Below are 19146 nucleotides of genomic sequence, written 5' to 3' on the forward strand. Positions count from 1 at the left end.
TATAGAATTCCAAATGGATTTACACTTGAGAAAATGTTCCCTACAGTGTAAATTCACCTTGAAAATTTACCTAAAACCCTCATACACTGTGTGTGAGAATATAAAATGATATAGCTGCTTTGAAAACAGTCTAGCAGTTCCTCAAATGGTTAAACATAGAATTACTCTACAATCCAGCAATTTCACTCTTGGTATATGCCTAAGAGAAATAAAAACACATTTTCACACAAAAACTCATATATGAATATTCATAGCAACATTAATCAAAATAGTGAATTAAAACCCAATAGTGAAACAATCCAAATGTCATCAGGCGATGGATAGATAAACAAAATTGTCTGGCCACCTTATAATTATATGATTTGAAAAGTATTACAGTTCTTAAAATCTGTGAAATGGCCCTACGAAATTAATTTCACTCATAGTCACAAACCATTTAGTTTAGGGAAAGACTCTATCATTTAGAATTGAAATAAAAATATTTAAACTTATTCCTGTTGAGTCTCAGAAATAGTACCCCAAAATGAAAGCCTCAGAATCAGCCTCAGAAGCAAAAGTTTTTCTCTGACCTTCTCCTGCCCTCCTGTCTCAGTCTCATTCTCCCCCAAGGATAGCCAAAGAAACTAGAATCCCTCTTCCCCAAGGCAAGTCATACAAACCAAAACCCCTTTTCCCCAAAGCCAGCCATAAAACCTAAAATTATTACTCTACCTATCCCTTCACCTTTCTTTCTATGTAAAAACTGGCCATAAAGAAAATCTCTGACATCCCTTGCTTGATTGTAGGTCATAAGATCCCCAATCCAGAAGGATTCTGCCCCATGCCCAGAAGGAAGGAATGCATGCTCAAGAGGTTAAGAAGAATCTAGGGACACAGGTCTTGCTGGCTTTCCCCACTCAGTCTCTTGCCATTAGGTCATATTATTTTTGTCCAATCATATTTCTACATGTCTCTCTGTACTTTATTGAACCTAAGTATTAAATGGACAATTTCCCCTGTATCTTTGGGTCTTCATTCTGAAGGCTCCCATCACAGGTTAAATAAATTTGTATGCCTTTTCTCTAATTACTTTGCCTTTTGGGAGTTGATTTTTCAGCAAAGCTTCAGAGGGCAAAGTGGAACTTTCCCCTTGGCTCCTACCTTCTTAATGAAACAAATTAGAAAACATATATTTGCTTGGGCATCCAATTACGATGTAAAGTGAATACGTTCATAAAACGAATCACGTCTCAGTTTAGCAGATTTTCCCGGGACTCTTATTTAGATTTTTAATTTGATTCATTAAAGTACCTGAAGAGGTGGAGTAAGCTGAAGTTACAAAGAAGCCAAAACTGAGAGGCAAAAAGATTTTGGTTATCAAACAGAAGAAGAGCAGAGCATAAGGAAGCTGACGGGTACAGGGAAGGGCAGGAAAAAGATGGACAAAAGCCAATACTCAGTGACTAGCTGAGTTCCATTAGTAACAAAGAACTCTAGTTAATGTCCAAGGGTTCCAAACTTCTTCAGGTCAAGAATGGACAATCTCCCAAGTGAGATCTCTCTGAGGCCTGGCAATGCCACCATTCCTGCTCTTGAACTTCCATAAAATTCCATTTCCTCATTAATCCCATTTCATGAACAAGTCCAATGGAACTGGAATGCTTCTCAAATCAAATGGGAAATTCCTGAATTTTATGTAATAATTTACTTGTAATTTTTTTACCCCAATCACTTCCAAATAATACTTGAATGAGATTAGTTAAATGTAAGCCCAGTCCTATTCCCAAAATAGTACATGTGTTTCCAGGATAAGCAGATTCTACTGAAAATTTATCCTCCCTCATTCTCTCAAAGACTTTCTCAAGGTCACAAACAGAAGGAAGAAGATGATTTGGGGAATTAAAGGAATGGAAAGAAACTATCTGCCTATTGGATTCAGGAACCTTTTCTAGAAAATATGGAAAAGAAAAATGAGCCAACTCTTTTCCTAGCTTTTCTATTCTCTGCAGATGAAATCAACAATATCATTTCTTTTCATAGAAAAATTAATAGAAAAGGCAACTGCAACTTACAAAGGTGAAAATAGTAACCTATTTTGTTTAGTATTCCCTCATATGTAGAGGTAAGAATTGCTAAACATGGAAAAGTTAATTTTTCCTAAAGTATACAGTCTGTGACAAAAATGAAGTATAGCTCCTGTCCTAACCTTTCTTGTAGTGGCCAATAAGGTATCGCAGTTTTAAAGCTATTATACCTTATGGTGTAAAGAGATTTCAAAATTAGGTCCTGTTTTGTGGCTGTGATAAATTCATGCATTCTTTTAGCACTAGGCATCCAAGGAAGAGATTCCCGGAGTGCTTTCTGCACTGCTGAGAGCTTACCAAGCAACAGTAAGTAAAAATAAATCTTCACAGCCCCAAAGAGCTTTCAATTTCCATGATGCCATTTACACTAAGCAATAGAACAGCAGGCCCTGAGTCAGAAATTCTAACAGAATAAGAATTATGTTAATTTTTCCCTATTAGCTATTAAGCACCTTGTAAATTTTTGTATTTGGATGATATATATATATATATATATATATATACATTATATATAGTCACATGCACATACATACACACTATCCAAATTATAAATTATAGAATATATAATATTATATTTTATATCTATAACCTTCTAAGGCTATACAATATATGCAGATGCGTATGGAACTCATAAGAAAAAAAGTAAATTACAATAAGCTTTACCTCCCATTCTTGTTTTCAGACACATGAGAATTTACTTCAATTAAATTTTCCAGGTTCTGGTCTCTAAGGAAAAATATATATATATATATATATGATTTAGTTACAACATAATGATAGGAAATAAGAAAATGCTAAAACATTTAAAAATCAGTACATAATCTTAGATACAGTCATTTGTGGTCTATCAGGCTATGGGAGATTGAATATCTCACATTGAGCTATTTGACCCATACAACTCATGGATCAAACATGGAAGTATGGATTACATTGTGAAAGAGAAATAAAGAACTAACTTTTTGGAAGGTTTGGGAAATCTGATCTGAAAAGAAATCACTAATTTTTATTCACATTCAGCTCATTTTTCTTTTTTTATTGATGTATAATAGATGTACATAGTTTCAGGGTACGTGTGATGATTTAATACATTCATATAATTTGTAAAGATCAAATTAGTGTTCTTGGGCTATCACCTTAAATATTTATCTTTTCTTTATGCTAGACTTATTCAATGTCTTCTCATCTAGTTATTTGGAAATGTACAATCAATAATTGTAAACTATAGTCACCCTACTGATCTAATAGTAGGTCTTATTTCTTTCACGAAACTGTATATTTGTACCCATTAATCAACTTCTTTTCAGCTAACATTTAATGAGCACTATCTTTGTGTCATGAAGTACTAACTGTGTTTTCACATGGATTATCTCATTCAGATCTCACAAAAGTCCTGCAGAACAGCATCTGGAGCTCAGAAAGTCAAAGTCAATTTTCCAAGGCCAATTAACTAATTTTCGGAAAAGTCAAGATTTGAGATGATGCCATCTGCCCACCTGAAGTCAATTCTTAGATGTTTACCCAGAGACCTTATTTAGGCTTTGGGGATCACAGAAACAAGAGAAATCAACTCAAAATTTGAATAAATAATTCATTATGTGGGGGATAAATTGAGTGATTTGATTCTTATATCTTGGGCTGCATTAATGATTTGACAGCCTTTCATGAGATACAAGATCCTCTGGTATGTTATTTACATATTAGGTATAACACTGATAGTTCTTTTTTTTTTCTTTTTTCATGAGTTAGGAAACATCTTTGTTAACAGGGTAGGAGCACTATTTGGAAGTCAAAACAATGAGGCCCAGTTTTTTCCTTACTTCTGTGAGCAAGTTAGTCAACCATTCTAAACTTTGTTTTGCATATTAGTCTGTTTTCACACTGCTATAAAGAACTGCCTGAGACTAGGTAATTTATGAAGAAAAGAGGCTTAACTGACTTACAGTTCCATATGGCTGGGGAGGCTCCAGGAAACTTACAATCATGGCAGAAGGTGAAGGAGAAGCAAGTACCTTCTTCATAAGGCTGCAGGAGAGAGGGCCAGGGGGAACCACCAAACACTTTTGAGCCATTAGATCTCATGGAAACTCACTGACTCTCATGAGAACAGCATGGGGGAAACTGTCCCCATGATCCAATCAACTCCCACTATGTCCCTCCCTTGACATGTGGAGATGTGCAGATTATCATTTGAGATAATATTTGGGTGGGGACACAGAGCCAAACCATATCATTTTGTAAAGAAGGACACTAATGTCCAAACTCACACAATTGTGGTGAGAATGAGTAAGTTAACGTAAATAAAATTCATGGCACAATGATATGGTTTGGCTATGTCCCCACCCAAATCTCACCTTGAATTCTAATAATCCCTATGTGTCAAAGGTGGAGCCAGGTGTAGATAATTGAATCATAGGAGTGGTTGTCCCCACACTGTTCCTGTGGTAGTGAACAAGTCCTAAGAGATCTGATGGTTTTATAAATGGGAGTTCCCCGAAACAAGCTCTCTTGCCTGCCACCACATAAGACATGCCTTTGCTCCTCCTTCACCTTCCGCCATGATTGTGAGACTCCCCAGCCATGTGAAACTGTGAGTCCATCAAACCTCTTTTTATTTATAAATTATCCACTCTCGGATATGTTTTTATTGGCAGCATGAGAACAGACTAATACACACAATGACTACAGTTGTGGGTGAATTGAATAAGCATTAAAAAAATAGAAGTGCAGTGATCCTGCAGTTGGCACTACTGATTCCACATTTTGAGAAGCCACTTTCACATATTTATTTCTGTCCTAAATTTTCACATCTTTGGAATTAACTGTGTTTTTAAAAAATCTCCCCTCTCATGGTCCTAAATAGTGGGTTCAAATAAGGTTATTATACATGGAATCAGTATATAGACTGTCACTCACAAATATTGGTAAAGATGCAAAATATGATAAAATGTTCTCATGTTTATGTGGGGTGAGATTTAATACTCTTTTTACATAACATCCAAGCCGTCAATAATTGGTAAAATATGCAAATTTGGCAGCATTCCCTAGCCATATTTAAGCCTCACATTTAAAACACTAACTGCATACTTTTGAAACTGTAGAAATTAGGGTAAATTACTTTTTAAGTGAGTTACAGTGGAACTATGCCAATTAAGGTAGGTAAAAAGTACTAGGTTTCAGAAGTAGCTCGGAAGCATCAAATTATTGGCTCTGCAGTCTGAATGATGTAAAATTCAAAACTGAATTCTTCTGCATCACTGCAAGAACTGAGTAAGATAATCTCCCAGCATAAATCCTGCAAATTTAGAAATAGTGACTAGAGTCTTTGGGTTTGCCTAATCCTTGATGGTCTCCACTAATTACTGGAGCCATCATCTTGGCATAAGGGGCCACTAAACTATCTTAACAACCTTGGCCATTAAGAGATCTTCCCCTTAATGTTTTAAGCAATACTTTACTAAATATTTGGGGATAGTAGAATAAAATTAAAGGGAGTATCATGGTATTCCATGATCCAATTTCCTAGGAATGTCAAACTGGGATGGTGGGCAGTGGTAAATAGTGGAAGATCATCAGGAGGTGTGAATCTTGAGCAATTAGAACTTTGTTTCTCAAAGTGATTCCCCTTCCAGTGCTAATGCTGGAGGAACTGAGTGCTAGTTCTATAGGGAAACTGGTGGCTTTCATTACAACTTGAGAGTAGGGTCATATTACTATGGCCTAACATGGCCTTGCACATAGTAGCTGCTCCATAAATATTTGTGGAATTAATTTAAATTATATTTTCTTTTTTGGGGAAACCTCTTACAACCTTAACCAGCTCTGAGAAAAGATATTAAAGGAACCCCAGGGGGAAAGTATTAGCCTAGACCATGAACCTTTAAGATTGTCTGGTCTGTCTATATCTAGGGACATAGTGTCCACCATATCCATGTGGAAAAAAGACCAGTAGAGCCAGTTATGGACATTTCACCTCCATCTCTGTCCATCACCCAGGACCTGCCTTACTTCACCCCTGAATGCATATATTGTATTTCTTTCCTTTTTGAACAGCTCCCAGTCCTGGTTTTGTTTAATAATCTTTGGAGCTTGTTCTGGGTTGAATTATGTACTACTCCAAATTCGTATGTTGAAGTCCTAACCCCCAATAGCTCAGAATGTGAACTTATTTAGAGATAAGTGTCCTCAGAGGTAATCAAGTTACAAATAGTGTCTCTGTAGGAGGAAATTTGGACTCAGACACACACAGAGGGAAGACAAAGTGAGGACATAAAGTGAAGACAATTTTCTGGCTGGGCGCAGTGGTTCACGTCTGTAATCCCAGCACTTTGAGAGGCTGAGGTGGGTGGATCACGAGGCCAGGAGTTCCAGACCAGCCTGACCAACATGGTGAAACCCCGTCTCTACTAAAAACACAAAAATTAGCTGAGCTGGTGGCAGGTGCCTGTAATCCCAGCTATTCAGAAGGCTGAGGCAGGAGAATTGTGTCAACTGGGGAGGAGGAGGTTGCAGTCAGTCAAGATCCCACCATTGCACTCCAGCCTGGGCAACAGGGTGAGACTCCATCCAAAAAAAAAAAAAAAAAAAAAAAAGTGAAGACAAGTTTTCTACAAGCCAAGGATAGAGGCCTGACACAGATATTTCTCTTTTGGCCTCAGAAGAAACCAACTCTGTGGAAGGAACCAACCCTACTGACAGCTTGATCTTGGACTTCTGCCCTCCAGAACTGTGAAACAACAAATATTTGTCTTTAAGCCACCCAGTCTGTGGTAGTTTGTTATGTAGCCCTAACAAATAAATACAGGTCTGCTTCTACCCTCACAATGTGATTACATGTATTTTCTCAGCCTTATGGTGGACATCTTCAACTCTTCCTGGCTTTCAACTCCTGGCTGCTATAGATACTGCATCATCCTAGCTGCTGTAGATACTGCCCACCTGTCACTCAACCTCTTTTGTACCTTAGTTTTCATGAGGGGGAGAAAGAATGGGTTTGGATCTGAGAAAGGAGAAGAAGCCAGAATCTTAAAAATCCAACAACTACAGATAGATAACTCAAAATTGGAACCTATGCGTGCCTTCAAAGAAACACATTTCCTAAGTGGTACAGTTGCAAATCACCAAATAAATTATATTATTATTTGTTTCATAACATTTTTCTTATTTTATTAAACAGTACCACATATCAGGTTTGGTAGAGTAATATTTATTTATTTATTTATTTAAGCCTAGTCAAGTGAAGCAGTGGAAGTAGAAAAGGAACAAAGAAATCTATAACTGGTGTGAGTAGTTAGTAGTAAACACCACCGCACTCAGAGCAGCCAAGACTTTAATCTGAATAATCTATACTAATATTTAATGCAAAATAGAAAGTTCCAGATGAAGAAAAGTACAAAATGTGTATTTACTTTGGCTATTCACTCTGATTGATGCCATCAGCTACATTTGAAGATCCAGTAAAAGAAGCACAGACTGCTCATAAGCTTTCCAAGTTAAAGGAGATAAAAATAAATTTTTTTTTACTTTTATTATTATTATTATTATTATTATACTTTAAGTTTTAGGGTACATGTGCACAATGTGCAGGTTTGTTACATATATATCCATGTGCCATGTTGGTGTGCACTAAATGCCCACAAGAGAAAGCAGGAAAGATCTAAAATCGACACCCTAACATCACAATTGAAAGAACTAGAGAAGCAAGAGCAAACACATTCAAAAGCTAGCAGAAAGCAAACAATAACTAAGATCAGAGCAGAACTGAAAGAGATAGAGACACACAAAAAAAACCTTCAAAAAATCAATGAATCCAAGAGCTGGTTTTTTGAAAAGACCAACAAAATGGATAGACTGCTAGCAAGACTAATAAAGAAGAAAAGAGAGAAGAATCAAATAGATGCAATAAAAAATGATAAAGGGGATATCACCACTGATCCCACAGAAATACAATCTACCATCAGAGAATACTACAAACACCTCTAAGCAAATAAACTAGAAAATCTAGAAGAAATGGATAAATTCCTCGACAAATACACCCTCCCAAGACTAAACCAGGAAGAAGTTGAATCTCTGAATAGACCAATAACAGGCTCTGAAATTGTGGCAATAATCAATAGCTTACCAACCAAAAAGAGTCCAGGACCTGAGGGATTCACAGCCGAATTCTACCAGAGGTACAAGGAGGAGCTGGTACCATTCCTTCTGAAACTATTCCAATCGATAGAAAAAGAGGGAATCCTCCCTAACACATTTTATGAGGCCAGCATCATCCTGATACCAAAGCCCGGCAGAGACACAACCAAAAAAGAGAATTTCAGACCAATATCCTTGATGAACATTGATGCAAAAATCCTCAATAAAATACTGGCAAACTGAATCCAGCAGCATATCAAAAAGCTTATCCACCATGATCACGTGGGCTTCATCCCTGGGATGCAAGGCTGGTTCAACATACACGAATCAATAAATGTAATCCAGCATATAAACAGAACCAAAGACAAAAACCACATGATTATCTCAATAGATGCAGAAAAGGCCTTTGACAAAATTCAACAACCCTTCATGCTAAAAACTCTCAATAAATTAGGTATTGATGGGACGTATCTCAAAAATAAATTTTTGTTCTTTAATTAAGACCACATCAATTGCATAATGACTTTTACACTGTAGTATAAGATGAAGAACTGTGAGTCAACCATGAAAAATAGATTTTTATAGAAATGCAGCCAAATGCTGCAGGGTTAAGCAGAGGCTTGATTCCGAACCCCTTTCATGGCAGTGGTGTAGAAGGCAGGCAGACCTTACAATTTTATACATTTATGGGCAGTGGAATTAATTCTAAGAAAATCACCAACTTTCTGTAGTTACAGAAAATTATTGAAGAGCAAATTGCTACTGACTATTGCAACTAATAATGTTTTTTGTTTGTTTTTTAGAGACTGGGGTCTAGCTCTGTCTCCCAGGCTCCAGTGTAATGGTGCTGTCATAGCTCACTGCAGCCTCGAACTCCTGTGTTCAAGCAATCTTCCCATCTTAGCTTCCCAAGTAACTGGGACTACAGGTGCATGCCATCACACCCAGCTAAATTTTTTAATTTTTGTAGAGACAGGGTCTCACCATGCTATCCAGGCTGGTCTCAAACTCCTGACCTAAGCCATCCTCTCACATCAGCCTCCCAAAGTACCGGGATTACAGGTACCTGGCCTAATAATGTTTTTAAAATGTAGATTGCAGAATATTTGGGGAGAAATATGAGTTATCTATGAGGTAAAGCCACAGGACAATTTTTGAGTATAAGAATTTATCCATGTTATAATAATGTCTTTTATTTTCTACTACCACATCAAAAACTATAACACTGTCTTACAAAGCAGGTGAAGGAAAAAAAATAGAGATTCTGGGGACCCAGGAATTATGTCTCCTACTATATAACTTTTCCTAGGAGAAGCTCTGAATATGAGAAAGTTATTAGCTCACTCCTAACTGTTCTTCCTTTCTCATGTGGGTGTGGGAGGTATTTATTAATAGGCAGCAATATGTTTCTCACCATACAGTTCATTTAAATTGTTTTTGTAGAGTATCAAACATATTTACAAAATTAAGAGTCTTCATATAAAAAATTTACTACGGTATTCCATTTATACCAGGAACTAAATCTTAGGCATCAGGCGTTAGTTCAAAAGGAATATCTGTCTTTCTGAAAGGAATAGAGAATACAGTGAAAGGACTGGTATAATTCCTCAACTTATTGACATAGCAAAATGGGCCCAACTCTTTATAGTTTTACATATTTTTATAATTCTTTTAAGTGAGGGAGTCTTAAAGATTTAGTATTAAAGAAATTAATGGGTCCATAGAGCAGTTAGGCAATTTTGGTATTTTAAATATAAGATGCAACCAAGAATTTCAGTGGCTCCAATTCACTATAGTTTATTGAGATTATGTCATGAGCAAAAGATAGTCATTGGCTCAAGCAAGGAGACCAGTCATAAGAAATCTGATTCTTTTCATCTGGTTTCACTCATAGGGGCTCAGAATGTCACAGCTGGAAAGCTAGACTTTCTCTAAGTGGACTATCATAAAGCATTGATGAGTTTGAGATTTATCCTTTAATTCACAGAATATTTGCTAAATACCTAACACGTGCCAGGCATTGCATTATGCACTATGGGTAAAGAAATAAACAAGGCAGACCCAGTAGTTACCCTTAAAGACCTTATAGTCAAAAAGGGATGATTAAATAGTAAGTCCCTCGAAGAGACCAATGTTATGGGACAGAAAAGACAGCTCGAGAACATCTAGTAGAAGCATCTGATGCAGACGTGGTGGGTCGGGGGGCTTCCCAGAGCCTGAGTGAGAGACACCTAAGCTGATACCTAAAGGATAAGTAGAAGTTAGCCAAGCAATAGCAATGAAGGAGGAGTAAGGAGTATGCAAGTTAGAGGGTGTGTGGGTGGGGTTTGCTTTTGGGTGGAGAATGATAATAGACAGGAGTGGGAAAACCCATAGATGCCAGATCATGGTGGCCTTAGAGACCAGGTTAAGGAAGAGCATGGCCATTATGCAATGGCAATGGGGAGCCACAGAAGGAGTTTAATCAGAATGACATGATCAGATTTGTGTCTTAGGAAAATCACTCTACAGGGTGGCGAATGGATTGAAGGGCAGAAGGGGAGATTGGCAGCAGAGGGGCAAGTTAGGAGGCTGAACAATAATCTGGACTACAGTACTAGTGGGTATGATGAACTGTCTTCGACCACTCCCTGAGATTATTAAGCGATGCATCCAAAGTGATTAATTGATTGATTATGGGGAATAAAACACCAGAAAGAGTCAAGGTTGTCCCCAAGTTTATATTAACAGAAATATGAAAAATATGCAATAGGTAGTTAGGAAGGAACTCTTCTCTTTTTGGAATACTAAAAACTTGGAGATGTCTTAACAAATAGGAAATCCTTAAGAAGATGGAAGTATAATGCCACAAACAGTTAAGAGTATTTTTTTTTCTACTTTAGATGAAGGATGCCTTTTCTAACTGTAAAGGCCTTGATGTCACTAGATGCTTTTCGATATTCATTCAGGAGCAGAAATTTAGCATTTTAATAATCAGTCTAACACAGTTTATAGGCTACAGATAACTGAATACATCTCTCTTTGACACTGGTTGATGAAAATGTGAAACTGTTACTGCTAAAAGTCATGCAAATTCTTACTGAATAAATGAAAATTTTGTGCACATCTGTATTTGTTCCTAGAAGAAGCTCAAGGATGCCTGCTTACATTCTGATCAATGGCTGTAGTTTATTCAGCCCCTAACTGTGAATTAAATATAAAGCTGCTGGAAATGTCAGCAAAGTCAGATGAAAGAACTCTGATTCACTGCTATTATACTATTAAATAATCAGTGCTTGTGTCACACTGAATTGATATAACAGTGCCTTGTGACTGTTCTTCCTACTGGGAGGCACTTTTAAAATACTCTCCTTTATAGCTGCATTAAAATCAACAGGGCAGAATGGATAGATTATAGATATGGGTGGCTGAACCAATTGAATGAAGTCACTTTTTTCAAATAGATGGTTCAGTCTTTCCTGTTTGTCTGCTTTGTGATAATTGTTGAACATCCTAGCTGATTCTCATCAAATCTGGCATACTACTAAAGAATAATTAGACATAGGTTAGTTTAGATTTGTGAATCAAGCCACCATCTTAAAACAACATGAGAGCCAATATTTTTAAATTTTTTTATAGTAATCATATCTGTATACCGAAAATGTCCTCTTTCTATGGATATTTGATTAGGAGTTGCTGAAATATAAACTAACTTTCTACCAAATTGTCCTCTTCTAATAAAATAAAAGGCAAAAAACTCTTCTGAGAAAGTTACCATTGTCAACAAAGCACAATTGTCAGAGGGACTGAGGGAGGAAAGAGGTGGGGGGAGGGGATGTGGGAGAGAAAGTGAGAGACTACATTTTTCACTGTCAGTTATTACATAATGTGGTTATTAAACCTAAACACTTTCAACATGATTGGAAACTTCCTAAAACTGGTACTGATAAAAAGAAAAATCCAGCCAACAAATGCCACTATAAAAGAAAGGGCTCTACTTAACAAAGATATTTCCGTACGATTCTCAGCAGCAGGGTCCACTGTTATTTCAGCTATTAGAAAATCCACATGCAGCAAGTGTCTTCTTTCCTCACTATCATTTTAACAATAATCCTCCAGAATAAATATATCTGATCATAGTCCTTTCACTGTGTATGAGCAGAAGAGGAGCATAGGGAATATGAAGAATGGAAAGAAGAAGAGAGTCTCAACTGATTTAACCACAGATCCTTTGTTTTTCCTCTAGGTAATGACATCAGAAGTCCCTGAGTTTAAGTCCAGGGTGTACTTTCTTTCTGGAAAAGATTATTTAGTACCTTTGAGCTATAGTTTCTTCTTCTAAAAAATAGGATGCATGAATAGATTTCTCATGGGATTGTTGTGAAGATTAAATGTACAGGAATTGCCAGTCATATCCTGGGTGCTCAAGAAGTAACAAAACAGCAAGAACAAAATATGATACTCAGATAGAAAACAAGCTAGGAGATGTAAGAGTTAGGCCAATCATGGATTACACTTTCCTCTTTCTCCTAATGGGTTCAAAGTATTTTGTCATATGTTAATTTCTTTTTGTCCTTTCAGAATACTGGACTACTATTTCCAGCAATGTATTTAGTATGACACAATTTCAGGTCAGCAGAGCAATTTGGACTTCTGATACAGTGCACTCTTTTGCATTATCTATTACTTTATTATCCATTAATAAAGCAGTTTATGTGAAAGATACCAAATAGCAAATTATAAGATATCTTAAGAGTGTAAAATGGAAGTTTATGGTTAAAATTGGTAATATTTTGTGGGCCCACACTAGCTGTGGATCTAGGATTTTGAAGATCATGAATATTCTTTCCAGTGTTCTACAGACATGCATTCTAATGTTTTACAGACATCCACATAAACCATTAGCTTGGTTCAACTTCTTCAAAATATCTTTTTTCCTTATTTAATTGTATTCATTTCTTTCATTTCAGTCCTAAAACTCTATTTTCTGTAGACAACAAACACTAAGTTGTTTTAGTGCAAATAAGAAGCCCAGAAATAATCTCAAAATAGTGCAATTGATTCCAGAAGAGTGCAGTATGTTTCCTTGTTGACAGGAGTCACATGGGATGGGTCGTAAATGTATCCTCATTTAATACACCAAACTAAAAGTCTTCAAAAGAAAGGCAGGAAGGAAGAAAGGAGAAAAGAAGAAAAGAAAAAAAGGATAGGAAGGAGTGGTTCATGCCTGTAATCCCAGCAATTTAGAAGGCTGAGGCAGGAGGACTGCCTGAGCCCAGAAACTTGAGACCACCCTGGGCAACTAGTAAGACCCCATCTCTAAAAAAAATTTAAAAAAATTTGCTGGGCATGATGGTGCACACCTGTAGTCCCAGCTACTCAGGAGGCTGAGGCAGGAGGACCACCTGAACCTAGGATTTTGAGGCTGCAGTGAGCTATGATTGTGCTACTGTGCCCCAGCCTGGGTGATAGAATGAAATGGAAGGAAGGAAGGAAAGAAAGAAAAAAGGGAGGAAGTGAGGAAGAGAGGAAGTGAGGAAGGATGGAAGGGAGGAAGTAAGGAAGGCAGGAAGGGAGGAAGGGAGGAAAGGAGTAAGGGAAGAAGGGAGGGAGGCAGGGAGGCAAGGAGGGAGGGAGAAGTTCCTACCCTAGAAACTTGTAAACATGTCAAGATAGTCAAGGTCATTTACCTATTAGTGTTTCTAAGAGCTGAAGGTTTCACTTTAATAAGATTGTCCAAGTCTTCGCTGTTTAAAAGAGAGAGAGAAAAAAGTTCAGATTAGTAATAGGTTTTGGGGTTGTGCTAGGTCAATAAAGCAACATTATAAATCCACTTCATCCAGGGCAACAGACAAATAAAAGCATGAATTGACTGCTTCTTTTTGATTACCTCTGATTGTTTCTGATTACTGCAGGATTTACTTTGATGAGGTTAGCAAGATCTTGGTTTCTTTAAATCAAACAATAAAAAGAGAGCAGGTCAATTATGAAGTTCTTTTGGTAATATCATTAAGGTTATAAATCTGCTTGAAGTAGTAAGGTTATAAAATCTGCTTGAAGTAATAATAAAACTTAATGTTCTTTCTGACCAAAGCACATTAAAATAGTTTTATTACCTTTGGTTTTTTGTGAAAATTTCAGGATTCACTTTGATGAGTTTATCAAGATCTTGTTTTCTTTAAGTGGAAAAAATATTAAAGCAACTTGGGTTAGAGATAATCACAGGTTTAAGGTAATTGGAAATAGAAAGAAAGGATAATAGTATGAGACATATTGTTTTAGTGTTGACTAACTATGAAATATGTTTTCTAACCAATTTAGGGGATGAAGAATTATGCTTTATCAGAAGAAAACTTACTCTAATTTCATACATTTTCTTGTCAGAGCTTATCTACAAGGGCGTGCTGGTTAAGTCGCCATAGCAAACATCTGGTAACTGACAATTGTTCATTCCTGAATGCATTAACATTATGAAGATACCAACTGATTTTAATATCCTTATTTTTAAAATCAGGTTCATCAACTAAGGACATCACTTTTTTAAAAGATAAACTCTAAAATGGGGATTATTCTTAATATAAAGCTTAGCAAAGAGAGTTCCAGCAATCCATCAAAATTGTGACTTTTCTTCCCTCTCTGATGGCTGAAAAACTGAATTAAACTCAGTTGTTCATAGTAAAATGAGTTGCATACTCTGAAAACTGTCCACTCCCATTTGAAACTCTTCCTGTTTCTCTTCTCAGCCACAGAACAGTGTTGCCTCTTATATAGTTTGCTGTAATTCACTGCCTCAGCATAACCCCTTGTTTTAAGGGCGGGAAAGTAGTGATTTTTCAAAGTGTTCCTCTGAACTGATTTTAATACTTATTCAGAGAAATACATGGCAGTTACCATGGCAAGAGATTGCAGAACTGACAACACCTGCTTCCAGTACCATCTGGGAAACAATCTAGACGTACCTCTCCCTGCAACAGTGCTTTTTCCTTATATAAAAATAAAATACATTTGATTTCTCAAAAAAAAAAAAAAAAGGATGCAAGGTTAGGGACCAAAAGAGCGTCATTTAGAGATGAATCATCAGAAGGTCTGAGAAAAGGTCTGCATTTTCTTCCCCAGCCTTCAACCTTTCCATAGAATGTTCAGGGCTTCATTGTTTGATTTATTCTTCATGGTTCTCACCTCTCCATAGTCTATGGAAAGGCTCTAACTGAATTTTCACTATTTTGAGATTTCTTCTATGATAATATTTTCAATTGAACATAATAAATTGATATCTATAAATACTATTAAAAGAATGATTGACATATGAAAACTATCCACAACATAATTTCCTTATGTAAATTGATGGCAAAATCTGTCATAAAACTAAACTGTGTCAGAAAGACAACAGTCTTTAAAATGAGGTTAATTTCACATATTATCATAAAATACAAAGAATAAAACTTTGTAGAGTGGACAGTATGCTCAAAAGCCACACTTTAAAAAAAATTAATCACAATATTGGTTAGTGTAACCACAGGTAATATTTATGTGTCAGCATAATTAACAGTAAGTAACATAAAAAAAATCCACTAGAACTTCCATTTTCACTGTCCTACTGAGCACAAAAATTTAATTTAGCTAATAATCTAGAACAGTGATATTCTAACCACTGTTACATAAAGCCCAATAAGAAATACATTTTACGTCACAGCCTAATACTGTCTTTTACAGACAGCCACATACACACACACAAAGACATAAATTTTATGTAATAATATTCTTACTACATAAGAACTCTCATATTTTCTATTCAGTTCATTCTATTTAATTAAGAAAAAATGCTGATTGCTATTAAATTAATTACAAGACCCTTTAATGAGTTGCAACCCACATTTGAGAAACACTAGCTTAGAAAACACAAATATATGCTATATTCTACCACCACTCCTATAAAGGCAACACCATGTGTTAATAAAACAAAAATCTCAGGAACAGTCCTGAATTGCCTTGATTGATAGCATCACGCAATTTTTAAAAACAAAAAATATGTAGATTTTTTTCAGGCCTTAGATCCTGTAAAGCAAGCATATCTAAATTTTATCCAGGAAAACTTAACATTTTTTCTCTCAAGTTACTGTTGTTATTTATTTAGCTTTAAGAATGTAGTAAAGGATATATTAGGATATTTAGGTTATTATTACTTTCATGCAGTTTAAAAGCTGTAAAGTGTTTTGCAATCATTTGCACATTTGTGCCATTGTAATCTATGAAGCATTCTTTCAAATGACCCTGTGAGAACAGTAAAAAACACCTCCTGGCCATCCCACAGCAAGAGCAACACTCCTATCTTTACAGCCTCTGCTATTTTCCAAGGTGCTTAATTAATTTTTATATATTTTAAGATCAAAGTCTGTGTGCTGTGATGTAAAGACTAGGAGTTGGGCTGGGAGTTAGAAGATCTCACAGATGACTGAGATTTTTGACCCTGGTCTCAGTATTCTCATCTGTAAATGAGGAGATTGGATTGGATAATCTCCAAGGCTCTGTCCATCTCCAAACATCTCCTCCTAGGACTCCATAAATATGAATTTTACTGCCTCTGTGTTTATTAATTAGTTCTTCAATATGTCTGCTTTTTAAGAATGCAACTCATGGACAATATATTCTATATTCAGCAAGCAGTACATGAGTGCTCCAAAATGTAATATATTAAACTGACAACCTATTATTGTCTTGGTGTAACATCTCTGTGCCCCTGGTACATAATTAGCTTTAATCTATGTTAATTGCCTGCTGTTAATAAGATTGACTATGTCTACTGAATTCTCTTTTTGGCTTCCACAACCTATAATTATACCTAATGTACAAGAAATGATACCTAGTCGTAAGCTGTGAACCCAGTAGGTGCTCAGTAATTATTCACTGCCTAAGAGATCATAGAACTACTATCAGTCTTCCACTAATTTTTTCTGTGGCCCTGCTCAAATCACTTAACCTTTCTGAGTCTTAATTTCCTCTTTTGCAAAATGAGTAGATTCATCTGCAACATTGGTTTTCAAAATTATTCAAACTACTGGGCCAAGATATCCTAAGGTTCATTCCCTCCACCTCTAAAATTTTACAATTTGCATATGTACCAACAAAACTTAAAAGGGGAAATCGTGAAACCATTCCTAAGATATATTTATATATAAAACAGTAATGTGTAATGATATTAAGTCTTCATTTAACCATAGACAAAAGGTGAGTTTCATTATCTCACTGACATTACTTCAAGAATTATTAAACTTTAGGTCCATAACCTTGCTGAGCACAGTAAATCTCTAAAGAATAATGAACCTCATAAAATTTCCACTGACTACCAGAAAACTCTTATAAAATGAGGTGAATGATACTGCTAATGATTAGTCTAATGGAAGTGTCTAGCTCTTTTTCAAAAAATTAACTACCATTAATAAATTATCATCAATTTCAAAGACAAAAGTATTAATTTCAATACCACACAAAACAAAACATCAACAGCTCCTAAACTACCTATGCTCCTTCCTGCCCATTTCTCCAATCGCTCTGTTCAATTCCTTTACTGGAGGCTTAGAGAAGAGAAAGAACCACCATACATTGTTTCCAGCTGCCTCTCTTTCTTGCAATTAACAAATACTGAGACATCTAGGTTTCCACTTGTGATGATATTTTAAGATTTATATTCAGTTTGCCCATAGAATAATTCTAAATCATTTCTATTAATTTTGGGTTTACTTAAGGAGAAACACAACAAAAATCATATCCATCTCTTACCCATCAGTGTTTCTGACAGCTTTGGGGCTGACATTAATATGTTCATCAAGACCTTGTTCACTGCTAATACAAAATTAGAGGAAATCGGCAAATTTCATACTGGCATTTCTTTTTTGTTTTGACAGGTGTAAATCATTCAATAGAATCCTAGTGCAAAAACTCATAAGTTTACTGAGTTTCCAATTTATATATATTAGTTACCATTTTTTTAATCCTCAAAACAACTCAATGACATCAATATTAACACCAATGCCCCCACCCCCACAGCCTCTATAAACGAAGATATTGCATTTCAGAGGGATTAAGGCACTCCCTGGGGCCAGATACCTAAGTGGCTGAGGGTGAACCAAAATTCCAACCACAGCAACCGGACCCCAAACTCCACACTCCTTTCCCCAACACTCTCCCTCTGTCTCATGTTCACAACAATCCCTTACATCCACACAATGCTTTTCACCAACATTATCTTCACAATAATTCAATGAGTGATAGCTTGGGGTTTCTCTGCCATGCTTTTATTAACTTTTGTCCAGTGTATAATGGATCTTAATCTCTCAAGAACAGAAGTAAATTAAATGTCATGCAAAAAATATTCTAATCAAGTATAAGAATATTATGTTGTCAGTTTTTTCACAAGTCATTTAAATATTAATCCCTGGGTTTGTGAGAGAACAGAAAGCCAATATTTACTGATTTGTTCAGTTTTGTGAACTTGTAATTTATTAACTACAAACTTACGATTACAATCTAGTTATGCTATTACTGTGTCAAAGGAATTTCTAAAGTAGTAATTACACAGAATTAGCCTCAATATTATCATTTTCTACAATAATATAATGAAATTAATGAAAGCAATAATAGATAGAAAAATCTATCCAGCATTATTACACAACAATTTGTTCTCATTGTTTTTCATGTCCCCTTTCAAAATGTCTTTAGTTAAACAATTAATCTTATTTTGGGGCATAAATTGGAGACTTGCTAAGAAGTCTTCAATAATCTTAATAAGTTTACCTTTTGTTTGCTGAAGGGATCACTTTGATAAGATTTTCCAAGTCTTGGTTCCTAAAAAAATGTTAGGTTTCAGTAGCTAAGTCAACTAAAATCCAATAATTTGTATATTTTTTCAACCTTAATATTAACCAAATGACTGTTGCTAATTTAAAACTTCATCTATACTTAAATTTTTAGCCTTATG

The 19146-nt window shown here is 35.8% G+C and overlaps 1 protein-coding gene across 21 annotated transcripts in view; it reads right to left on the reverse strand.

The window, feature by feature from the left end:
• Window positions 1-19146, reverse strand: part of SCEL (sciellin) — a 167499-nt gene that overhangs the window by 14834 nt on the left and 133519 nt on the right. For 16 of the 21 annotated variants that reach the window (XM_055244606.2, XM_055244604.2, XM_063618737.1 and 13 more), the window contains 6 exons: window positions 18963-19013; window positions 17949-18011; window positions 14288-14347; window positions 14062-14121; window positions 13862-13918; window positions 2727-2789 (listed from right to left, as the gene is read on the reverse strand). In XM_055244606.2, coding sequence (XP_055100581.1) covers window positions 2727-2789; window positions 13862-13918; window positions 14062-14121; window positions 14288-14347; window positions 17949-18011; window positions 18963-19013 — 354 coding nt within the window. The remainder of the gene's footprint in view (window positions 1-2726; window positions 2790-13861; window positions 13919-14061; window positions 14122-14287; window positions 14348-17948; window positions 18012-18962; window positions 19014-19146) is intronic. The other 5 variants (XM_055244601.2, XM_063618741.1, XM_055244602.2 and 2 more) reach the window with 3 other exon arrangements.

Source organism: Symphalangus syndactylus, chromosome 15, assembly GCF_028878055.3.
Source record: "Symphalangus syndactylus isolate Jambi chromosome 15, NHGRI_mSymSyn1-v2.1_pri, whole genome shotgun sequence".
NCBI classification, from domain to species: domain Eukaryota; kingdom Metazoa; phylum Chordata; class Mammalia; order Primates; family Hylobatidae; genus Symphalangus; species Symphalangus syndactylus.